Source organism: Candoia aspera, chromosome 2 (genome assembly GCF_035149785.1).
Source record: "Candoia aspera isolate rCanAsp1 chromosome 2, rCanAsp1.hap2, whole genome shotgun sequence".
NCBI classification, from domain to species: domain Eukaryota; kingdom Metazoa; phylum Chordata; class Lepidosauria; order Squamata; family Boidae; genus Candoia; species Candoia aspera.
In genome coordinates this window covers 56,729,936-56,755,726 of record NC_086154.1, presented here as the reverse complement: position 1 = coordinate 56,755,726, position 25,791 = coordinate 56,729,936, and the positions used below count along the sequence as shown (strand labels likewise).

At 38.6% G+C, this 25,791-nt stretch overlaps 1 protein-coding gene across 1 annotated transcript in view; it reads left to right on the top strand.

Moving 5' to 3' along the window:
• Window positions 1–3,429: 3,429 nt before the first annotated feature.
• Window positions 3,430–25,791, top strand: part of LOC134489286 (inter-alpha-trypsin inhibitor heavy chain H3-like) — a 34,369-nt gene continuing 12,007 nt past the window's right edge. The window contains exons 1-14 of the mRNA XM_063291884.1: window positions 3,430–3,547; window positions 4,729–4,749; window positions 5,972–6,138; window positions 6,664–6,768; window positions 6,974–7,136; window positions 7,390–7,500; window positions 12,918–13,043; window positions 13,153–13,269; window positions 18,507–18,675; window positions 18,797–18,922; window positions 20,246–20,427; window positions 22,311–22,496; window positions 23,505–23,644; window positions 24,187–24,350. Coding sequence (XP_063147954.1) covers window positions 3,455–3,547; window positions 4,729–4,749; window positions 5,972–6,138; window positions 6,664–6,768; window positions 6,974–7,136; window positions 7,390–7,500; window positions 12,918–13,043; window positions 13,153–13,269; window positions 18,507–18,675; window positions 18,797–18,922; window positions 20,246–20,427; window positions 22,311–22,496; window positions 23,505–23,644; window positions 24,187–24,350 — 1,870 coding nt within the window. The 5' untranslated portion in view covers window positions 3,430–3,454. The remainder of the gene's footprint in view (window positions 3,548–4,728; window positions 4,750–5,971; window positions 6,139–6,663; window positions 6,769–6,973; window positions 7,137–7,389; window positions 7,501–12,917; window positions 13,044–13,152; window positions 13,270–18,506; window positions 18,676–18,796; window positions 18,923–20,245; window positions 20,428–22,310; window positions 22,497–23,504; window positions 23,645–24,186; window positions 24,351–25,791) is intronic.

Below are 25,791 nucleotides of genomic sequence, written 5' to 3'. Positions count from 1 at the left end.
CCGCTTGTCAGCCATTTTAGTTCTGGGCATTCTGGCTGGAGCTTTGAAATTGCTGGCATTTAACCTGCCTGAGTTGTGGTCGCTCGTGTTCTTTGCCTTACTAGATTCGACATCGGTGCTTGTATGTCTAGAGGACTCAGTGAAAAGACCAGGCGTGGGGTATCTATGGGCCTCCATATATTCGTCATAATTTGCTATGGCCAGTGATGACATGAATCCTATTCCAACGAAAGTTCTTTGCAATTTGAAATATTTAAGGACAGCAGAACTGGCTCTCTGGTTGTTGTTGAAATACAATTCCCAACGATCAGGATGGCTAATTTATGGTGCAGCGCCACACTAACTGGCGATCTGAAGAGTCACTGCTCCTGCACAGTAAAGATCTTAACCTGAGCCATAGTTTTTATTTTAGAACAGGTTTATTGGAAGTCTCCCTGGAGTGAAGTCAAATTACATCTTGCTGCTAAACAAGACTTAATTCCGGTACAAATTTATTGGGATTAATATTTCGGGGTCTTGGCTCTTGCTCTTCGCTCAGATACATTTGGTGTGCCAGTTACACTTCCTCGTGGATCAGGAGATTTTCCTCACTGTCTCTAATCCCTTGGTCATCTCTCATTCAGACAACTGCATGGGGTTGCCCTTGAAGACCATTCAGAAGCTAAACCTGATCCTGAATGCAGCATCGTAAATAACTATTGGAGCATCTTGCTTTGCCCACGTGACACTTTTACTATGTGGTTATCAGTTGCTTCTGGATGCAATTCAAGGTGCTGGTTCTCTATAAGGCTCTTCATGATGTGGGATCTGGTTACCTGCAAGAGTGCTTCTGTCCAATTGTTTCTTACCCGTCCGGTAAGCTCGGGTGGGGGCATGCTCTGGGTCCCATTGCAACAGCAAAAGCATCAGAGGTGGGCGCTCTCTGAAACCATCCCTACTGTGAGGATTAGCATTCCTCCTGAATTCCACATGGCCTGACCCTACAGGCCTTTAGGAAAGCCATAAAACCTGGATTCATAACCCCACTTGTCAAGTATTATACGGCATTTCTTGTTCCTGACGTGGGGTGTTATATTTCTGATTGCTGTTGCGGATGTGTTTGCAATAGAACCTTGGCCTTTACTATTGGAATTTATAATTTATGCAAACATAAGGGTTGTCTAAAGATTGAAACAAGGAATATTTCTGTTCAGGAGTCAGCATGTCCCTTTCCCAGATATTCCATTCCACTTCCATCTCCATTTGCACTCTTTACTTTTATTCAGTCTTCAGTCTTTCTCATATCCACTCTCTTTTTGGGAGAGGGGTTCTATCTTTGAAGTTTTTAAAGTTTTTTTCCTGACATTTATGCAAGCCTTCATTTTTCCTACATCTCTTGATACTCCGGTTGTGCACGGATGGTGCTTTTTTGTCTCTCTCTACAATTGGAGAATGAGTTTGTGATTAGTAATATATAGGATAAGCATTTTTTCATAGAACAGAATAACCAACTTTGCCTTTGAGACCACCAGGGGGCCTCAGGACTCTTCCAACCATCCCATGAAGACAGACACCCCCGCCCCCCAAAGTCTGATAAATTATGAGCAGGAGAAATACATGATAGCAAAGTACTTCCTTTCTACAAACCAGTGTTTCAGAGACTAATAAACCATCTTTGGAGAATTTCAGCTAAGGGTCACTTCTACCTTCCCAAGAATTCTTTAAATTCTATGCTGTCCTTTCTAACATAGTTTGTTCAAGACACAAAATATCTCTTTATCAAATGGACATTCTTTAGTAGAAATGTCCTAGGTATATTAATTTATTCATGGAGTGGAGCAGTTGTCACCATCCCCGTGAGAACTACATTAAGAGAGGAATCTCTGTTTAACAGCAGCTTAAAATTAGAAACACTCTTTAAACCAGAATTTAATTATGTTTTTATGACAATTTTCTTCTTTAATCAGAGTCTGAAAAACTAAGGAAAAGGCTCTGTTCCCTCGTATAAGTATAAAGTCCCATTCATATTAAGCATAAGAGCAATTACTGCAATGTATCCTGAATTTGTTTAATGTGGTTGCTATTTTACAGATAAAGACATACAATCATTTTATATATTTTCAATTATTACTCTATTCTGTCAAAATTCATCATTCTACATTAAAGAAAAAAAATCCCAAAACTGTATTATTCTCATATTAAACTTCCGTTAACATTTGCAGTTTTGCATACAACTTACCCAGTATGCACATTTTTGTGCACCGGCAGACTCTAGAAATTGTGCTGTTTTAAAGAATCACACCATTTCACCTAAAAAGATACCTGCAACAGCTTTCTCCCACAACCCATTTTGGCACATAACTTTCTCCTTGTTTACGATCCTCCAAGAGTTTAAGGTCAGCAACTGTGTTGATGGTTCAGGGTTCTAAAGAAGTTTGCCCTTCTAATTACAGAGAGCTGTAAAGAAGCTGAAGACACATTAGTAGAACTCAGAGGGCCAGTATTTCCTGTTCTCCCACACACAACTTTGATCATGGGAAAGTGCTACTCCTTCCTATTTTATCAAGGGAAGAAAGAGAATTGCTAAATGCAATACAATCTAAACTCAGTTTCAGAAATCAGTGTATTTTCTGTATTAGCACAGCTCCTGATGCTTTACAAAACAAAGGGGACAAGAGAATAAAAAGTTTTTTTTAAAGAAAAGACAAAGTGAAATCCAAAAAAAGGAATAATATGATTTGCATAAAGTGTGCACATCCTACTTCCAGAGTGTCCAATGCACAGTATGCTCTCACAATTCCAAATTATCCCTAGCCAGAAAGGTTGGGGAAACACCAATCTTACTCTACATGCATAAAAACATAATGACTATAATTAAAATAGAAGTGCCCAGTGGGACATGTATCCTGGTGATCCAAGTGCTTGCTCAAGTCAGAATTCAAGTCCTGCTAACTGTGGATGAGCAATTTCAAGACAAACTTGGCTGCTTTCCTTTATTCTGATTCAGTCAGATTTGGATTGACTTTCCCTTCAAACAGTGTAGTTTCAGATGGAGGATTATGTTCCAATAGTTCTTAACAAGAGGACAGTCTTCCAGTTCCAGTTCTTGAACAAGAGGACCCATGACCATCCAATAGCCAACTAAAATTATTACAGCTATGTGACCTTTCCATTTCCTTCCTAATATACAGAGAACAAGAATTCTGACCAGACTGGTGATCCAGATACAAATCCTAATTTGAAATTTATTTTTAATGGTGTTTTACATAGGGTGGGTTAGCTTGGGCTTGATAGATCAGAGGCTGAAATGTGGTTTCCTGGCCTTGGACCCTCTGGCTTTCATGAGGAAATTTCATCAACCATTTCCCAAAGATAAATATTTGCCATAGTTACTTCGATGTTACTCTTTGACTATTTATGAAGTTCACTACAAATAAACGTCCTTCTAAATTGACATTTTTAGTTTTCTTTCAACATGGGGAAGTGTATCCCATTTTACATTTTATTGGCCTTGATTCCTGCTCTTATAACATCAGATATTTTGATATACCCATTCAGAAACATTAAGGTATGTAGCTAAAGATATAAAGTCACTTCCTTTTTTTTTTGCAGATTTTTTTTTCTAGCTTTAGCAGCAAGCACAAATGCAGCATCTTGATCCTTCAAAACTTGTTCAGCCTTATGCCTGCCTGATTCGAGATACATTTACTTAACAGTAACCTTAATTTGGCTGCAATTCTAAATTTCATGGAGACTACTTCTACGTGAACGTGCATGCCCTGAGCTGCATGGCTGAGGTGTGCTGCATTTGAATGTGAAGCAGGCAAAGTTTTGGTGGCCTGTGATCATAATAAAGATTTGATTTGAAGCAGGCAAAGGGGCTTTGGACCCTCACTGCCTATCAGCAACTCCTGTGGCTCCTTTCATGAGCTGTTTACAGAACCTTGAGGGGGCCCATGCTGGATCGAAACTCTGTTTACCTTCTTTGGATCTATATACCGTATACCATGTTGCATGCTTCAAGAATTGTTTGCTGGAAAACACTGAACTAAGAATACTTCAGATAAAGGAAAGAAAGAATACTTCAGATAAAGGAAATTGGGTCAATTTGTGTGTGATGGTGGGGTGTTTGAAATGGATGCATGGAGATTGATGATAGATGATGGCTGGCTGAATGGATGGATGGATGGATGGATAATAGGAGACACAGATGGTTTTCTGAAAGAGAAAACCCTGAAGCTTTAAAGATAGAGCAGTTTTTCAGGTATTTGTTCCACTGGGAATTATTCCCTACCACAACTGTGATTATACCTAACTTACCTAAAATTAGGCTTAGGTAGCTCCACAGACATGGGGGGAATATGAAATCACCCTAGTATTCTGTGCATCTGAGGAACAGTAGGGAAGCTCTGTCTATTAGGTAGAGGCATTTATCCCAGTTAGCATGATAATTTGTGAAATATTTTCCAGATGGTTGTTATTTTCTCTTCATGTGGTTAATTTTTCCAAATGAGGTAGGTTGGTAAGCTGGGGTGGGGGGGCGGGTGCTTGTTTGGTAAGAACTCAACCAATGTTATGCAGGCAGATTATTCTGACTTCATCTTATGGAAGCTCTAATTTATTGTGATACTGCCGCTTATAATGAAACGAAATGTGGAATAACATACAGCTATCATGCAACATGTTTTGTGAGATATAGCATCTCTGTTTGGCAATACTTAAGCCTTTTTTTTCACTCTTTATTTGTAGAAGAGAAGTGCCACTGATGTGGTAAGTAACCTTTCATTTAGAATGCTGGTCATTAAGTTTTGATGCCACATGAAGTCGTTTGCATATTTTCTCTTTTGTGCTGGTTAATGACTGCAATAAAGACTGCTGCTGATGGTTTATATTTTCTCTTAGTCACATACCTCTTCATTGCTGGGCTTAAAGAAATAATTTACCCAGCTTAAAACTTCTTTCACACTTTTGTGTGTTTGTAGGATTCACAGAATTCATAAAGTCAGACCTTCTATACCTTTTTTCAGAAATCAGTCCTCTTGAGTTCAGAGATGTTTTTAGTTCTGAGCAAATATGAAGTATATTTCATTCACTATAGTTTGGTCTTGCAAAGGTACCCATCACGTGCAAGTGTGCAAAGGCCCCATCACCGTCTTTTATGAAGGAGACTAACTCATGCATGGATTCAGGGACTAACAAGCATCTGTTTGCCTTCCCTCCACAAAAGGAAAATAAAATGTCCTAGAAGTTTGTTTTGGTATTCTGCCCCTATAATGATCCATTTCCTAGAAAGACAATACAAGACTTTGCCTGAGGATCAGAGATAAAAGTCTGACCCAGAGATCCCCCACCATAATCATTCCCTGGATACTTGCATTATGGATATGCTGAGCACATATTTGGGCCTTTGAGTTTCATTTTAAAAAATAACAGGAGTGGAACAAGGAAATGATTGAGATCAGGGCCAATTTAATTAACATTTTGTTAGTAAATAAAATATTAATTAAATATAAGTAGCATTTAAATTAATAATACTATGCATGTAATACTTCTATATGAATAATACTATGTATGTAATCATTTACCTTCTGTCACATAAAAAACATTAATTTGGCAGCACTTTTGGAGGAACTCTAGAAACCAGACGCAAACCTTTAGGTGGAATATGTGGTTCTGCATTGCTTTCTTCAGTTTTCCGACATTGATTCTTGCCATGTTGTCTGCCATTCTTTTCTTTTTGTTAATTCCTATTTGACCTTGTATATCCTTTCACCATTGTCAGATCTTCTCCCACCTTCTGCTACTTCTCCTCTTTGTTTATGTTTGTTTACATAAAATTACATGGCACAACCCAATTCATCTTTGGCAGTTTCCTGGTCTAGAATGTGAAGTATTGAAAGGTCTTTGTGCTATCTCAAATGAAGTGTTTAAAATAAAGACAAAATATTAGCTGCACTTTTCCTTATAACTATGTGGCTCTTCTACTCTCTAGCACACCAAAGGCATAGAAATCTACTGGATGAAAATTGACTGCAGTGTTACTTCCAGGTTTTCCCATAATGTCATCACTAGTCGAGCTGTGAATCGTGCCAATGTGTCCAAGGAAGCTTTCTTTGATGTGGAGCTTCCTAAAACAGCCTTTATTACCAACTTCACCATGTATGTACATTATGCTGTTATTTCTTTATGCTTTGGAGATCATCTAGAAATAACTAAGACAGCCAGATACGGTAACAGAATAATTACCATGAATCAAAGAGTTGCAGAGGACCTCGTAGCTGTCTAATCCAGTTATCTGCTCAAAACAGAAGTCCAGAACTAAGGTCTCCCTCACAACCGCTCCATTCTCACCAATCTAGTTAACTGATTCCATACAGCATTATTCTTACCTTCAAGACATTCTTTTTAGTGTTCAACTGAAATGTGATCTCCTGTTATATAAGCTCCTATAACCTAGTCTTGCCCTCTGGGTAGAGTTTTACCATCTGCTCTGTAGCATCCTTTAGGAGCAGGTCCTCCTTCAGTTTTCTTCATTATTGTTTTAGTCACATAGAGGCAGCATTTTTTCCAGCTTCTTTATTATACCTCTCAAATATCTCCTTTAGCCTACAGGAGCTGATGAACTGAAGGGAAAAAACAAAGTGTCTGCATAGATATTCAGATATCTAATATATTCTTCTATAGGACAGTTGATGGTGTCACTTATCATGGAATCATAAAGGAAAAAGAAGTTGCTCAAAAGCAGTATCAACAAGCAGTTGCAACTGGCCAGACTGCAGGGCTTGTGAAGTAAGTGTGTGAGGCCACACCAAATTTGTTTCATTATTTTCATTTCCTATCCTAAGCATTTATTTAATAAACAGATGCTAAGTATATGAACAAAGGGCAAATGAAAATATTAAATCTTGGGCTACATTATTCAGCATGATGATATGTGATCATTCTTTTATGGATCTCTTGAATCTTACGAATCTTACTGTGTCTAACATTGAAGGGCTGCTGGAAGAAAAACAGAAAAATTCAGTGTTTCAGTCAACATTGCATCAGCCAGCAAAGTTACTTTTCAGTTGATGTATGAGGAACTGTTGAAGCGAAACTTTGGAAAATATGAGATGTTCATAAAAGTAAACCCAAAGCAGCTTGTCAATGTGTTTGAGGTATGATCCAATATCTACTTAGCTGTATCTGGTTGTGGTGTTGTCTTGTAGTAGTTTTTGGAAAAGTTTCTAAGTGACTCTCAGTACTCTTTCTGGAAATTTTATCTCACTCATTAATTCAGAGTCAAATGTATAAATAACAATGAAATCGATTCTTTTTTAAAAATGCTTTGTTTACAGTTTACATTACTGGCCTGCCTGATTTTTTTCTCAGTCTTGCTAATGTCAACATAATTTCAAATCAATGTTACAGATTGAAGCAAACATCTTTGAGCCTCAAGGTATCAGTGAACTTGAAGTTGAAGGGACATTCATCAACAATGACCTGTTACCAGTTGTAAAAAAGTCTTTTTCAGGAAAAAAGGTATGTCTGGTAATAGAAACATGGAGGGTGATTCATATAGAGGTGGTCCTTGCCTAACAACCAGTGGGATTCAGTTAACGATGGCAACAGGGACTGCCGGGATTTCCATCACTAAGTGATGTGGTCATGTGACATTGCGCTTTATGACAGCATCACTTAGCGATGGAAATTTCAGTCCCAATTACCATTGTTAACCAAGGACTACCCGTAATGAGTTGGAGGCAGGGATATCTGCAGTGATTGTGGTCACCACCTTGGCTGCAGATGCCCCTGGTTGGAAGTAAGTACAGAAGAAGCCATTTGGATTCACAATCACAAAGTAAAAGAAAAATAGAGACATGTCTTATGACACTATCTCGAATCAAATCGAATTATCCATTCAGCCATATCCAACCCTTTGCAATTCCATAAGCCAGTTCTCTTCATGATTTCCAATCTTGTACAGCTTCTCTCAGTTCCTTTATATTTTGGCCTGTGTCTGCTTTGATTACATCCAACCAGTGCATTCTTCGGTGTCCTCGTCGTCTTTTGCCACTGACCGTTCCAAGCATAACGTCTTTCTCCAATGATGTTGCTCTCATGGCATGACCAAAGTAACTAAATCTAAGTGTTGTTATTTTTCCTTCTAGTGACATGCCTGGTTTTATGTGCTTCAACAGTTCTTTATTTGTTATCTTTGTAGTCCAAGGTATGCCCAAGAGCCTCCTCCAACACCATAGTTCAAAAGAATCAATTTTCCTTCTATCCAACTTTTTCATCGTCCAGCTCTGACAGCCATATGTAGTTATCGGGAACATGATAGTGCAGACTAGTCTACACTTAGCCATCAAGCTGACATCCTTGCTTTTCCAAATTTGATTCATACTCATCATTGCTGTGTGACCCAGCATGATTCGGCATTTAATTTCTTGGCTGCATTCACCATTTTGATTGACCAGTGATCCTAAAAATGTGAATTCTTCCACGCATTCCACCTCCTCTCCATCAATTACTGTTTTGATGTTTCCATTCTTTGCAGTTGTCATGAGTTTTGTCTTTTTGATATTCAGAAAGAGGCCAACCTTCTCGCTTTCTTCTTTGAGTCTCACGATTAGGTGCTTTAGGCCTTCCTGGGTTTCTGAGAGGAGGGTTGTATTATCCGTGTATCGAAGGTTATTGATGTTTCATCCACCAAGTTTTATCCCAATTTTTGATTCGTCTAGCTCCAGTTTCCTGATGATCACTTCGGCATACAAGTTGAACAAGAAAGGTGACAGAATGCAACCTTGCCACACCTTTCTCCATCTTGAACCAGTCAGTGTCTTCATACTGAGTTTGTACAGTTACAGTTATGACACTATCTATAAGAGAAGGAAAGAAAGAATGTCCCCTTGAATATATTTTTAAAAAGTGATCCAACTATTTGCTTCATGGAAAGCAAACTAGTTGACAGGCCCTAAGTGAGGCATTGCACAGGGCAATCCACACCGAAAGAGGTAGGCACAGAATTCTTTGAGGATACTTCACAGCAGCAAAAGTAGTTCCCAAGTATTTCCCTGTATCAGGGATGTGCAGTCTTTTCTTGCTGAAGGATACACAGAATAGCTGAACAGTTGCATTTACAGAAGTAGGTGGGTCAGAATGAAAAAATAAGCAGGGGCAAATAAAAAAGTAGGTGGGGCTGAGCCCAAATAATAATAATAATAATAATAATAATAATAATAATAATAATAAATATTCAAGCTTTATCACAGATAATCTTCACACCTTCAAAGTGTTTCTGCTTTACAATCCTTTTTAAAGCTTAGGGAGATAGTTTATGCCCAGTAGAAAGAATGTGTGTACAGAGAAACAATAAAGACAGAATGTGTGTCCATTTTTTGTTCTTGCAACTGGTATATAGACACGGATCAGGTTTGCTTCTTAAAAAACATGTGGTTCAGTGTTTCATTCCAAGCCCTTGCTTCTTGTTTGAGCCCATAGATACTCCTGCAACTTGCCCATGAGCCTTCCTTTTCCAGGTTCTTTGTATCATGATGGCTTTTACATTTATGTACCTTCTTGCATATAGGAAAGTTGTCTTTACATTTAAGTGTTGAGCAAACATTCCTCTTGGAGCTGCACTGAGTCCTTTGAGATGGAGAGAGTTAATAAGCTACATTAAATAAAACCAGTGAAGAATATTATTATTGAAGTGTGTTTCACTGCTGATACAAAGTTCTCATTGTAAACTTTGCCATGTTTTGGGGAGTATCTCTTGGTAACCCATCTGGTCTTGTAGAGTTAGATATTGCATAACCTTCTACATCATACTTAATTGTGAAGACCAATTTGTATCCAGTGGACTTCCTTTGTTTTGGTACCTCTGTGAAAATCTGTTTTCTTCTTGTGAAGAAATTCAGTATCTTCTCTAGCAGCTTGTAGCTATTTGTCTTCCCTTCAATGTGGTGCCTTATGGAAGAATCTAGTATCTCTTCCTCTCTGGCTAGAAGAACAAATTGTTTAGAAGATATTACCTTACTGACTTGAGTATCTTATCTATGACTGAGGCTCTCCACTGGCCTCTGTTTCTGCCTATGCTGCCACTTCTGTATCTTCTTTATTATAAAGGTTCATGAAGCCATTTAGTGGCCTGCTAGAACCACTGAAATGGAGCAGAGCTTAGCACAGCAGAGAAGCTGTACACAGAAAAAGAATATTATCTTAAAACAGCTTTAATGAGCATGTCAGAGAAACACAGGTTATTGATCTTACACACTTAGCCCTCCCAAGCATAAAGAATTACACTCTTAGAGTAGGTTCAAAGGTAAAGGTAAAAAGTAAAGGTAAAAAGATTTCTTACTGACCTTATTCTTTGGTCCAGTTACATTCATCTTTGGTGAAAAATGAAGTTCCTTTTTTTTTTTGTTCTTTACCTATACTTAATTCACCCTTAGCCCTATAGCTGCTAAGAGCTGGGTGGAAGATAGGGGCGGAATTCTTCATCAAGGCCCGAGCACATGGCCCTGATGGGAGCAGCATCCATGCTGCCTGTTTGGTCAGTGGAAGAAGAAGGAACAGAGAGAGAGCAAATGGGAGTGGCCACAAACAGCTTCCTCAGAGTTGCATCATGGGACAAACTCATTGTACATGCTAATGCACATGCTAATGAGGCATGCTGGATTTGCCAGGACCTCCAACAGTTCATAATTCTTCCTGCTATGAATGCTGCACTATTGCTTCTCTTCTTGGCATTTCTAAATGAAACCTCAGTATTTAATTAGTATTTGATCCTTGTCTTCATCAAAACATGCCACATCATATATTTTAATAGAATGCAGGGAATTATGTACCTCTTGTGTCTATTTAATATCTTAGTAACTTAAGGAGCATATTACATTGCAGAAGTGAAGAGGACATCTTTATAAGATATTAAACATATGCATACACCTTGGATTTGAACACCTTAATTTCTTTACATTGGTTTGGTCCCATACCACAATTCAGTACTGTTGCATCTTTATCTTTTATGGGTAAATTGTACTGGAAGTTGCAAACTTTATTACTTCTTCCCAGTATTACTCTGTTAGTCCAATGTGGAAAAGCATGCTTCTGGTCATTTGCATTAGATTCTGTTTTTCATCTCTTCCACACCATTTTGTTGTTGGGTATAGGGAATTGTTTTATGTTTTATTCCCTGTCCTCTCAGATACTTCTCAAATTTGTTTCCTGTGTTTTTACCCCCACTATTGATGTGTAAACTGTGCAGAGTCAGGCTTTCTTCCAAATACATTGCTCGCTTTTGCAAAATGTGTATTCTTTTTACTTTTCCAGGACTTCACCTTTTCTTCAGAAGGTAAATGAAAACTTTTGAAAAGTGATAAATAGACATTAGGTAATGAGAACTTTTCCCTACCTAAAAGTGATAAATAGACATTAGGTAATGAGAACTTTTCCCTACGTTTTCTTCCAGAAAAGAATTTCTATGAACAGATAATGCATTTGAAAGTTTAAGTCATTAGCTACATTAGCAAATGTAGCTACATTAAGTTAATGTAGCTACATTAAGTTTAATGTAGTAGCTACATTAAGTTTAATGTAGCTATAGCATCATAGATGCTTGAGAAGTCATGCTGTAAAGTTGAAACAATTTCTGAGGTCTACTCCACATTTTTTTTCTCAGTATAACCTACTTAAGGGATCACTTGCTATTAGAGAAATGTGTCCCATGGCTTTTCTATTTTCTATTTTGTTGCTTCTTTCCTGTTTCTGTCGGCCTTGATTCTTCCAGAATGTGAACCACTCCAGCAGCATTTTTATTGGAAAGAACAGTTTTCTATAGTTTCTGTCATTTAGCAGTTCAATAGAGCCAGCTCTCCTTGCTCGATCGTTCATGGCCTTTCTGCATGTTTAGTTTGCCTGCTTTGCAGACTGACAAACTCTTCCTTTTTCTTCCTAAATTTAAATCACTCTCTGCTCTTGGCCAATGCAACACTCTTTGGGGAGGCGGGGGTAAGCAGTTTATACTCAGTGCAGGATCATCTGCAGTGATGGTCAGTGGCTTCAAAATGGTGGGCACAACCAGACAAAGCCTGCCCCTTTTGACATGGTTATGTAGAAAGAAATTTGGAGGTTGGTATGAAAGAAAACAAAATAGACTTTTTATTGTAGGACATAAACAATGCCTGACAGCTTAGAATTGGTACGGTGCAGTTACTAGAAAGAGAAACAGTAATAAAATCAATGAAGGAGGAAGTAAAAGTAATAACAAATATATCATACAAATATGATGAATCAATCAATCAATCAACCCTAACAATATAAGTGTAACCAGTAAGAGGCAATGCAGAGTAAGACATGCAGGGTAAGTCTTCCTAGACAAGAAAAGGAGATAAAAATGCAAAAAGTTCCATTGCTCACTTTTCTTGCATCTATTGCTCCTAATAGCTAATAGGTTTATGGATGCAGAAAGCCAGAACATGCAGTGTTGGATCTTCCAACATTTAATGCTTCAAAATATAGCACAACTGAATTTCAATAGCAACTCATGGCTACCCAGGGGCTGTTCACCCTGTTCTAAATGTTCCTTTAAAAAATTCCCAAGACTTCCTTCCTCAAAAATTATACATATACAACAATCAATTACTACTAGTTATGAGCTATTTATTACTTAAGTATTGAAGGCATTAGTAGTTGAGGAACCCAATAAGAATTGTTTATAAGCTTGTTGAAGGCATGTGATTCACTATTATACAGACTGAACACAGGACAAGATAGGCCTCCAGATTGATACAGCATGGCTTTCCTATGTTTGGAAGTAATTTTTGAATATAAACTGCAGAATACGTATTAAAAAATAGTATGGGTCATTATCCTGGATCTCTAAACAAAAACAAAACTTCTATAGAATCTGCTCTTCATTTGCTGAAATCTAAGATGAAGAATTCTTCTTTTTTAAGGGCCATGTGTTATTCAGTCCCACTATTCAACAACAACGAACCTGTGACAATTGTACAACTACATTGCTACAAGGAGATTTTGTCATTAAGTATGATGTGAACAGAGATTCTCCTAATAATTTACAGGTAAATCCCGTTGTTTGTCTCCTGAACTAATATACCAGTACAAAAACAAATCCAAACAAAAAGCCTACCACAAACTAATACTATTTCTATCTTTATCAATGTTTTTTAGATTGTAAATGGATACTTTGTACACTTTTTTGTGCCAAAAAGCCTTGAACGTTTACCTAAGAATGTTGCTTTTGTTATTGATGTCAGTGGTTCCATGTTTGGACAGAAAATTCGTCAGGTAAGTGAACAACACAGAACAAATTCTTGTATTATCCCAAGAAGGATAATAAATTGTATAGCACGTAAAATCAGGTCCCTATAATCTTTTCTTCAGCAAAGGTTCATTACCTTGTCGTGGTGCTGGAGCTTGAGCACCTCAATGATGCCATGAGCTAAACCGTGAAGGGCCACCCAAGATGGGAAGGTCATGACAGAGAGGTCAGACTAAATGTGATCCCTGGGGAAGGTAATGGCAACCCACCCCAGTATTCTTGCCGTGAAAACTAAATAGATCAGTACAACCAGAGATATGTCGGTATACCATCGGAAGATGAGACCCCCAGGTCGGAAGATGGTCAAAATGCTACTGGGGAGGAACAGAGGATGAGTTCAACTAGCCCCAGATGTGATGACGCAGCTAGCTCAAAGCCGAAAGGACGGCTAGCAGCTGATGGTGCTGGTGGTGAACGGCGAATCCGATGTTCTAAGGATCAACACACCATTGGAACCTGGAATGTAAGATCTATGAGCCAGGGCAAATTGGATGTGGTTATTGGTGAGATGTCAAGATTAAAGATAGACATTCTGGGCGTCAGTGAACTGAAATGGACTGGAACGGGCCACTTCACATCAAATGACCACCAGATCTACTACTGTGGACAAGAGGACAACAGAAGAAATGGAGTAGCCTTCATAATTAATAGTCAAGTGGCTAAAGCAGTGCTTGGATACAATCCAAAAAACGATAGAATGATCTCAATTCGAATTCAGGGCAAGCCATCTAACATCACAGTGATCCAAATATATGCCCCAACCACAGATGCTGAAGAAGCTGAAGTAGAGCATGAGGATCTGCAGCACCTACTGGACAACACGCCTAAAGGAGATGTTATTTTCATCACAGGAGACTGGAATGCTGAGGTTGGCAGTCAAATGACACCTGGAATTACAGGTAAGCATGGCCTGGGAGAACAAAACAAAGCAGGACATAGGCTGATAGAATTTTGCCAAGACAACTCACTCTGCATAACAAACACTCTCTTCCAACAACCTAAGAGACGGCTTTATACATGGACTTCCCCAGATGGACAACACCGAAATCAGATTGACTACATCCTTTGTAGCAAAAGGTGGCGGACATCTATACAGTCAGTAAAAACAAGACCTGGAGCTGACTGTAGTTCCGATCACAAACTTCTTATTGCACAATTTAGGATCAGACTAAAGAAATTAGGGAAGACCCACAGATCAGCTAGATATGAGCTCACTAATATTCCTAAGGAATATGCAGTGGAGGTGAAGAATAGATTTAAGGGGCTGGACTTAGTAGATAGGGTCCCGGAAGAACTCTGGACAGACGTTCGCAACATTGTTCAGGAGGCGGCAACAAAATACATCCCAAAGAACGAGAAAACCAAGAAGGCAAAATGGCTGTCTGCTGAGACACTAGAAGTAGCCTAAGAAAGAAGGAAAGCAAAAGGCAACAGCGATAGGGGGAGATATGCCCAATTAAATGCAAAATTCCAGGGGCTAGCCAGAAGAGATAAGGAATTATTTTTAAACAAGCAATGCGTGGAAGTGGAAGAAGACAATAGAATAGGAAGGACAAGAGACCTCTTCCAGAAAATTAGAAACATTGCAGGTAAATTCCAGGCCAAAATGGGTATGATCAAAAACGAAGATGGCAAGGATGTAACAGAAGAAGAAGAGATCAAGAAAAGGTGGCAAGAATATATGGAAGACCTGTATAGGAAGGATAAGAATATCGGGGATAGCTTTGACAGTGTGGTCAGTGAGCTAGAGCCAGACATCCTGAAGAGTGAGGTTGAATGGGCCTTAAGAAGCATTGCTAATAACAAGGCAGCAGGAGACGACGGCATCCCAGCTGAACTGTTCAAAATCTTGCGAATTGATGCTGTCAAGGTAATGCATGCTATATGCCAGCAAATTTGGAAAACACAAGAATGGCCATCAGATTGGAAAAAATCAACTTATATCCCCATACCAAAGAAGGGAAACACTAAAGAATGTTCAAACTATCGAACAGTGGCACTCATTTCACATGCCAGTAAGGTAATGCTCAAGATCCTGCAAGGTAGACTTCAGCAATTCATGGAGTGAGAATTGCCAGATGCGCAAGCTGGGTTTAGAAAAGGCAGAGGAACTAGGGACCAAATTGCCAATATCTGCTGGATAATGGAAAAAGCCAGGGAGTTTCAGAAAAACATCTATTTCTGTTTTATTGGCTATTCTAAAGCCTTTGACTGTGTGGACCATAACAAATTGTGGCAAGTTCTTAGCGGTATGGGGATACCAAGTCATCTTGTCTGCCTCCTGAAGAATTTGTATAAGGACCAAGTAGCAACAGTAAGAACAGACCACGGAACAACGGACTGGTTTAAGATTGGGAAAGGAGTATGACAGGGCTGTATACTCTCACCCTACCTATTCAACTTGTATGCAGAACACATCATGCGACATGCTGGGCTTGAGGAATCCAATGCTGGAGTTAAAATCGCTGGAAGAAACATTAACAATCTCAGATATGCAGATGATACCACTTTGATGGCTGAAAGCGAAGAGGAACTGAGGATCCTTATGATGAAAGTGAAAGAAGAAAGTGCAAAAGCTGGCTTGCAGCTAAACCTCAAAAAAACCAAGATTATGGCAACCAGCTTGATTGATAACTGGCAAATAGAAGGAGAAAACATAGAGGCAGTGAAAGACTTTGTATTTCTAGGTGCGAAGATTACTGCAGATGCTGACTGCAGTCAGGAAATCAGAAGACGCTTAATCCTTGGGAGAAGAGCAATGACAAATCTCAATAAAATAGTCAAGAGCAGAGACATCACACTGACAACAAAGGTCCGCATAGTTAAAGCAATGGTATTCCCAGTAGTAACATATGGCTGCGAGAGCTGGACCATAAGGAAGGCTGAGAGAAGGAAGATAGGTGCCTTGGAACTGTGGTGTTGGAGGAAAATTCTGAGAGTGCCTTGGACTGCAAGAAGATCAAACCAGTCCATCCTCCAGGAAATGAAGCCAGACTGCTCACTTGAGGGAATGATATTAAAGGCAAAACTGAAATACTTTGGCCACACAATGAGAAGACAGGACACCCTGGAGAAGATGCTGATGCTAGGGAGAGTGGAGGGCAAAAGGAAGAGGGGCCGACCAAGGGCAAGGTGGATGGATGACATTCTAGAGGTGATGGACCCATCCCTGGGGGAGCTGGGCGTGTTGACGACCGACAGGAAGCTCTGGCGTGGGCTGGTCCATGAAGTCACGAAGAGTTGGAAGCGACTGAATGAATAAACAACAACATAATCTTTTATGCCAAGGTATTTCTGCCTTGCAAGATTTACACATATAGTAAAATATGTAGCATAGTCAGCTTGAAAATATTTAATAATGTAATTGAAATTTACCCCTTCATCCTAAAAATTTCAGCCAAGTCTTCTTTTTGATGTGTTGATTTAGGTCATATATTTACTTAGTTCCAAAGTCATACAGAAGATTCCTTCAGGTGGCTCTTGGGGAAATAATATACTTGAGCATTAGAATGAAATGTGGGACATGGGCAAGTCTGAACATTACATTGCCAGCTGGTCTCTTCCGCTTCACCACTGGGGTGAGGACACAAAACTGAAACTGAAAACAGAAGGATCTTCTCTGAGGACACAATTTAACTTTGAAATGATCAGTTTGCACTTGGGACCATGAACAAATTCATTCATGAGCTATGTCAGAGTCAGCAAAAAATTAAAAATAGATAAAAATCTATAATAATAATAAAAATAATTTTTAAAAAGACTGAAATGTCATGAAATTATCAATTTTTGCAAAATCTTATCAGTCTCTCCAGTAAGGTTTTGTATTATTTCAAACATCCCACAATTTCATGGGAGAAGGCAAAACTGCACAAGATTTAATAATCTGATAAAGACTTAGCCAATTTTTATTTCTAAAAATTACATATTAAATTTAATGTTGGTGGTTCAGGGATGTCATGATATCATAGACAGTGGGCATCATGTTTCAAATCCTTGATATATGTGCAAATACACACACACACACACACACATATATATATAAAAACTCTATCAAACAATTTTCAAAGGCAGAAATAATTTAAGAAAAAGAATGTAGAAAAGAGAAGTGATGCATATTACTTCATATAACTTCTTCCCAGCCCTCCTTGCCCCTCTTCCCCAGCCAAGTTCATTTCCATTCTTAGAATTATACAACAATAAGCATCATTTTGCTGATGAAGAAAAAAGGGAGGGCTTAGGGCACCCTTTCACATTTCCACTTGAAATCATTATCCCCTTTGCACACCTTTTCTGTTCTCACTGGGTTGTGTGCAGTTCTATTCTCTGGATGGTGGCCATTTCAAACAAAAAGTTCTACTTGCAGGGAAAGGTTCCAGCACCATTCTCCTGTTTCTTAAAACAAGAACAAGCCTGACAAGGAAGGCTTGCGTTCTACCAAGTAAAGTCTGTGGCCTGAGCTCTTTCTTTCCACATGATTTGTGATTGTGATTAACCAAGCTGAATAAAGAAAATAGTACAGTCTCAGTGCTGACTATGATTACCTCCAAAAGTTAAAGAGAGTGGGGAATTTACACAAAAAGTGTGGAGCGTGTTTGCTGTACAATATTACCTAACTCTTGACCATGGTTAGGAGACAAGGCAGTGTTGCCTTAGTATGGAGGTCTACCTTTCCCAACAAGAAGGAGGGTGATTTTTTTTCCTCAGTAAAAATATGGTTTAATAGGATGTAGCCTTGGGTTAAACAATTGACGGCCTTGAGCAAACAAATATCAATCTGGCAGCAGCATATGATGTGGGTAGCGACATGGGCATAACATTAGGACTCGTTGCTGATAGCTACTGCCATATAACATCTTTCCCCATCATTCAAATATTTAAGGAGATAAACTCCCTACTGAACAAAATATCCATTACTGACAGGAGAGAAGTACACTGTACACTATCTGACTAATCATTAAAGAAGAAAAAAATGGATTGTTTGCCACTGGGTAGTAAATTGTAATTGGGAAGGAAAGATCATAGCAATGTAATGTGCTGGCAGAGAAAGCTCACTTAGTTGAAAGGAAAGCAGAATAGATCCTATGGAATAGCCAGATTGGCTTATGGAGCAGAAGCCCTTTGTTGAGAGCTGAGAGACCCCTCAGACACAAAAGAGGCACTAGTTTGTTCCATTTGATCAGATGTTTTTTAAAAATAATTCTAGGCAAAGGAAGCCTTGACAAAAATAGTTGAAGACTTAAAAGAAGAAGATCACTTCAATATTGTCCTGTTTGAAAGTTCAATTTCAACATGGAAAAATAACTTAATTAAAGCTACTCCAGAGAATGTGAACCAATCAAAAGAATTTATTAGCCGAATACAAGACTTGGGAGGTAAGTAAAAAAAGAAAAGTTAAATTGCTATATTAGAAAAAAATTAACACACTACATTGAAAAGATTTGAATTTCCATTTTAATATGCTGGAAGATTTGAACCCCTGCTTCTATATTGTAGGAACAAATCTTAATGATGGTTTACTGACTGGCATTGAAATGCTGAATAAAGCTCATGAATCAAAATCTGTCCCTGAAAGAAGTGCCTCTTTAGTTATCATGTTAACTGATGGGCAGGCCAATGTAGGTAAGTAGCTGAATGACAGAGGGACATGGGGATAAGACTGATGTTCAGACTCCTTGTTTTCACACTGTCTTCTCCATTCTATATACCAGGACCTCTGGTGATCATATGTCACCATTACACCTTTGTTCTGTTACAGAGGACTGGGAAGGAAGATGGTTGGTGTTCTTGCATCTCACCAGAGTACATAAACCTGTTGCTCAGCCTTGTGAGATGTGGGAGGCACTCATTGGCCAACCAGAATCAACTGACTTCCAGGAGGCCTCTTTCAGCAGAAATAGACTTAGTTCTTCCACCTCCAGCATCTATGAGGAACTTGTCTATATGTTATCTGGCAGTTCCCTCCCAACCTCAAAAGTGAAGCCAATTTAGTGGCCTGCTAGAACCACTGAAATGGAGCAGAGCTTATAACACAGCTGAGAAGCTGGCACAGAAAAAGAAAATTATCTTAGATAGCTTCAATGAGCATGCCAGAGAAAAACAGGTTATGGATCTTACACAGTCAGCCCTCCCAAGCATAAAGAATCACACACTTAGACATGTTAGGTTAAGAAGTAAAAGAATTTCTTACTGACTTTATTGTTGCTTGTGTTACATCCATCTTGGTGGAAAAGATGAAGTTCCTTTGTTCTTCTTTCCTTTCTAAATACTTAGTTTTGCCCTAAACTCTAAGCCCTACAGCTGCCAAGAGCTGCCTGGAAGAAAGGGGAATTCCAGGCCCACCACATGATGCCCAAAATGGAGGAGAGCAGCACACATCCGTGTGCTTGCTTCTGGTGGAGAAGAAGGAAGAGAGAAGAAGAAAGTGGGAGTGGCAACAAACAGCTTCCTCAGATTGCATTGTGGGACAACTTAATTTACATGTTAATTCACATGTAAATGAGGCATGCTGGATTTGCCAGAACTTCCAACAAAAAGACTGTGTAAAGTAGTATTCATTGTGAGAGGCATTATGGAAGACCTGAGAGAAGCTCCCAGAAATGCCCCCAACTGAGAGCTAATCTCCTGAAGCTGCTGTAGATTAATTCTCTGTCATCCGTTTCAGAGTCTTTTGGAGTGGGTGGCTACAATACATCTAATAAATAACAACAACAACAGTTCTTCCTAGGGAAAAGTCAGTGAGGGCAGGGAAAAAGAATCAGATTACAGCATTACTCATTCTCTTCCATCCCATTAGGAGGAGAGTTTGAAGTTGCAAGTTACTGGAGTTGCAGAGCCTTGTGCTACAAGTTATAGATTTGCTCTGCCCAGCAAGGTTCTTTTCCCTACAAGCCTGTTTCAGTTAACTGTACTGTTTAATTGTGTTTTGTGATCCTTTCTGTGCAGGGGTATCAGATCCCAGACAGATCCAAGAAAATGCTAAGAATGCAACTAAAGGAAAATATCCTATATACAATCTTGGGTTTGGTTACAGCGTTGACTATGCGTTTTTAGAGAGATTAGCAACAGAAAACAATGGTGTGGCTCGCCGCATCTATGAGGACTCAGATGCAGCCTTACAATTACAGGTAGAAGAATAAGCATATGGAAGATTGGGTTCATTCTGATGTTTATATTTATGATGAAATATTTCTGTGGCAGAGAAAGGCCACGGAGTACAAGTTATGACAGCGACACTACCCTTGCTTGGATTCAGACATGAGAGAAAAAAACAGTATGTGTCCTCTCCTCATGTTTACCCCAATTCTCTATGTTTACTATCTGAAAGTTCCAGGAATTATACTCCCTGCCCCAGATGTAGTTTTGTAGCAGCTTCTATTTGTCATGAGATACCTTGATGCTCTAACAAAGAAGGCAGTTTCTTTATATCATGGTTATCAAAGCTAGAACTTTGTACCATTTTATCTCCATGCTCTGATTCTGTCATTGAGACAAGATCTGCTACCAGCAAGCATTCTGCTCCACGGTGTTCAAAGGTGCCTCTTTGGCCCAATTCTTAGTCCAGATGGCACTGAAAGACAAACTTAAGTGAACATAATTCAGCCTTCCCCAATCTGGGGGGCAGCAAGTTATAATCACAATATGTATTGTGATTATAACTTGCTACCACTTGAGCCCAACATCCCATCCCATGTCAAGAGCTCCTGGTTGGACAAGGTAGGCACAACCGGTGGATTTTTCTTCCTATCTGATAAATTTATTCTCTTACCAAGCAGAGAACTGATTACTCTTCCTCAGTTATAAGAGGCCATGCAAGGCCTGCCAAAGACAGTCTGCTGCTTGAGGCAGAGCAGAAAATGGTATCTCATTCCATCCTTAAGCAAAGGTGTATAACCTTCCAAGGCAGCCAAGAGAGATTAGCATATGTGTCTCTCCCACACTGTGACAGGTTAAAAATCAACTAAGAATAGGTTTACATTCCACAGAACACAGAATGAGAAGAGACGTATGGGAATCCATTGTAGGTCATACATTTCATCACCCCACAAATCAGCTATCTGAGGTAGCCATCTCACTCTACCGAACAGGTAGGGCATCACCGGGGCCAACACAGCTGCACGTTTTTCTTTGGTGCTTGACTCTCTCCTGACCACAGCCACCATTTTTGCCTGCTTCTGGTCCTGTTGCAAAAGAATCACCACAGTCTAGTGAGGTGAAACCTTCTCCCTTCTTAGGCACCTGGCTATTTTTATTTCATTCCTTATCGTATATTCCCCAGTCAAAAATCAGGAGAGAGAGAGAGAAAGAGAGAAAAAGAGAGAGAAGGAAATGTACTCTACTTCAATGTGTACCCTGTCAAAAATGTTGGTTTGTTCCTTTAAAAAAAACAGCTTGCATCAGGAAAATTTACCTTAAGAGAGCCTACATCAGGGAATATATATGATGAAGAAGGACAGTAGGCCTTTTTTATTTTAAAAAGGGATTGTCTAGTAATTAATGGTTTTGTAAATTAGGAAAAGATGTCCAGAAAGGCTTTGATGTTAGGAGAAGTTGTGAATGAAAAGAATTACATATTTTTCTGTGATTAAAAAGAATTAAACCTCATCAGACTGAAAAACTGTTTTACTAATATGTACAATAAAATAGTCCCAATTTTTGTATTGATCTGCACATGCCTAATGTCATTGCTACACCTAAACTCTCTCACTTTACAGAGGTAACCCTCCTTTCATGGAGTCCCCTTTTTCCATATCTAAATAAAATGGTAGACCTCAAAAAAGAAAAAAAAGAAAAGAATATTAAAGAATTAAGACATTCAAAGTGTCTTCATTCAAAGGGTTCTGTTCTCCAGAGTAATTTTCCAGGTGAAGGGTAGTCTAGATCTAGATACAGAAAAGTAAGACATACTGTGGCTAAAAAAGTAATCTCTCATTTCCAATGTTTCGATTTCAATAATAAATACCCTTTAGTGTTATAGTTTTTAATAACCTGATACCTATTTTGTTCCCAGGGTTTTTATGATGAAGTAGCCAATCCCTTGCTTACTGATATAGAGTTAGAATATAAAGAAAATGCCATCTCTGATTTGACTCAAAATAGTTTTAAACATTTTTATGATGGCTCTGAAATAGTTGTGGCTGGACGAATTACAGACAATGACCTGAACAGTATCACAGCAGAAGTAAAAGCTCATGGGGTAAGTATCTTTGAATGTACAGTCCAACATTCCCCAAGATATTGTCAAGATACTTCAGTTTCTGTAACACACACAAAATACTCACAATGAATTCCAGAACACTGCTGAGAGAGTAGATGATCCAGGGAAAGTCATTAGCCAGTTTACCTGCCTTTATCGATGTTCCAGAAGACAGAACTAATCTTGGTACTTTGATTTCGGAGGTTGTCTCTATTTACGTTGCTTCTAGAGATAGGAAAGCCACCCGAATTACTGGTGTATTGGCCAATCATTCCACTTAGTACCTAGCCAAATTGAATATAAACTGCCCAGCCACATCCATCCATCCACATCTCAACATCAGTGTCACCTGTCATAAGACTTACGCAAAGCATTTCCAAGCAGTGAGGGATCATGGGAGACATCACTGTTATTGCTGGTTTGCATGGCTGAAAGCTGCATGGTAATCTTGAAGCTGGGTGATAAATAAAGGACCACCACTCAGAGCAACTTATCAGAAGGAGACTGATAGCACCTTTTCCATCTAACCCATTTTATCAAAAGCCAAAGTTTTTCTGAGCTGCAGCTCACTTCATCAGAGGCTAGACTGATGTAGGATTTAAATTGGGATTTGGCAGGGAGGGGAAGACAGGTTTTTATTTATTTATTTATTTAAAAACATTTATATAACCACCCATCTTGTACCAAACTCTGGGCAGCTCACAACTGAGAGATAAACCCACGTTTACTGTATGTACAATAAAAATATTAAAACCAAAAATATAGGTTGCTTATACAGACTCAGGTTACATGCGAGACAGATTACAAGTATCTTCTCAGTATTTGTAATACGTTAGAAACCCATGGTGTCTTTTAAGACCTTTTAAGATTGCCTGAAATCTTTTGATATATGTGAGCTCAGCATTCTCTTGCTCAATGTACATAAATATAGAAACAAATTCCTGCACAAATGTATACAGCTGAAACATTATAGTGCAGTTACAAATGCAATCATTTTCTTTCTTCCAGGCACTGGAGGATCTGACTTACACTGAACAAACTGATGTTGAGGAAACAATCAAAGCTCTCGAACAGCAACAATACATATTTGGAAAATATATTGAGAAATTCTGGGCTTATCTCAGCATCCAGCAACTTCTAGATGCACGGTAACATAGGACTTTTCCAACAGATGTATTATTTCTGGCTACTCCAGAAAGGTCCATGAGGACCAGTAGGGTCAAGCACTTTCCATCCCTTTATTGAGAAAGATTATACTTTAGGGTTAGGGTTAATAGTTTTTGTTCTAAAGGTAAATTTAAAATCCAGTCAAAAGGGATCTGGAAAATTAGTTTCATTCAATGATGCCTGGAATTGACTATTAACTATTCATCATTTTCAGCCTGCAGTTGATTTGATCTTTTGGCCCAAGTTAAATTGCTTCAGATAATGTATTGCAGGGCTTCAAACTTCACATCAGACTTGGAGAAGCCTAGTTTTAAGTCCCAATCATCTTCCTCTCGCAGGAGACAAGTGCTTGGGTAAAGAGTTTTTCTGCCAAGTGTTGATGAGGCTCATATCCTATTTATTTTATCATTGAGAAAAATTTACAATATGTCTTTACATTACAGTATGGATAAAATGCTGAATAATTAATATTATCATGGTTAAAAAACAGCTTCTAATGCTTCTCCAATGTCCTTGCATTTAGTTCTGTAGCACAGGGAGATGAAAAGGCAAATCTTACTGCTAAAGCCCTGGAGATGTCTCTGAAATATAACTTTGTGACTCCATTAACATCCATGGTAGTCACAAAGCCAGAAGACAATGAAGAAAAGGAAGCAATTGCTGACAAACCTATAGAAGGTACAGATATTTTCATAAGGACAATATGAAATGTCCTTATTTGGCTCTTAGTAGTTTCTGGGGAATACTCCAAATATTCACAGTTGACTAGTCAAGAATATCCTGGAGCAACAGGTGGTATATTTTCCTCTTAGATCAAGTTAGGAAAGTATGAATTTTGTGGTGGAAGCTTTGCAGGAGCATCTGCAAACAGGCCCAGGGGGATCAGATTGATGTCAGCAGCATCACGGCATGGCAGCACAAGCTCCACTTCTTTTCTACATGCATTGTGACATTGCATGCATTCCCAAGAGGGGTAGGACTTGCAATACGATCTCACCATACGGCTTTCATCATATTTTTTTCTCTCATTTTTAAAAATTTAATTTTAATATTTGAAAACACAATCGAAAAAAAAAGAAAAAACAGTAGAAAAGATATATAAAAGCAATATAAGATCAAATAAAATTTCCAAAGTAACATTAATTTAGTGCTGCATGTTAAAGTGTCAATTTAAGTTTTCAGGACCATTATTAAGATAAATTCAATATTTATCCGTTAACAAAAGTAGTCAATATAATATGAATAAAGAATAAAGGATGAAAAAAAATCTGTCTTAGCTAAAAATTCCATCCTTATTTAATAAATCAAGCAAAATCTGATAAATCAAACCAATATTTGGGTTTTTCTTAAACCCAAACTTTGGGTACAGTACAAGTTCATATGTAGAATTACATGCTTTTGTCATGTCACTGGTTCTTTGGGTTTGTATTGGGCCCATCAGGTGGACATTTGGAAGAATTGCCTTTCAACCCCTCTTTAACACATAACACACTAATACTAATTCTTGGGGGTAATGGGGCCTCCAGAATGTTGATAGTGAGCAACGACTCTTGTTTCTCCCCTTTATGGAAAGGGGAGCTTAAGCTTTTATTCTATGAGAGCTCTACAGCAGTGTTTCTCAATCTTGGCAACCTTAAGACGTGTGGACTTCAACTCCCAGAATTCTCCAGCCAACTCATAGTTTTTGTCCTGTGGTAGCAAGCAGCCAACCATGAAATTAAGGAATTGCAAACTGAAATGTATCATCCATTTTGGAGGAAAATAAACACTGGAAGAATTTAAGGAAATAAAGTCTTGATACTGCTGCTTTGCTAAATGACTGCATGACATGAATAGATGGGAGAAGGGGAAGGGAGTGATTTTATGTATAAACTTTGTTTCATAATATGAGTAATTAGACATGATTTTGGGTCAAGCTCTTTTAAAAAGAAGTAGCTATTTGCTTGAATTAATTTTTAGAAGAAATAAAAATGGCTGCCTAGAAACATGTAACTGAAATTATGTACACCCTCCAGTCTATCCCTGTTGAGACAGTTCTATAATCATTTTTGCAGTCAGACTAGTTTGGCATAAAAATTAACTGTTTCTCTCTCCCCCTCCCTCTCTCTCTCTGTCTCATTTATCATCC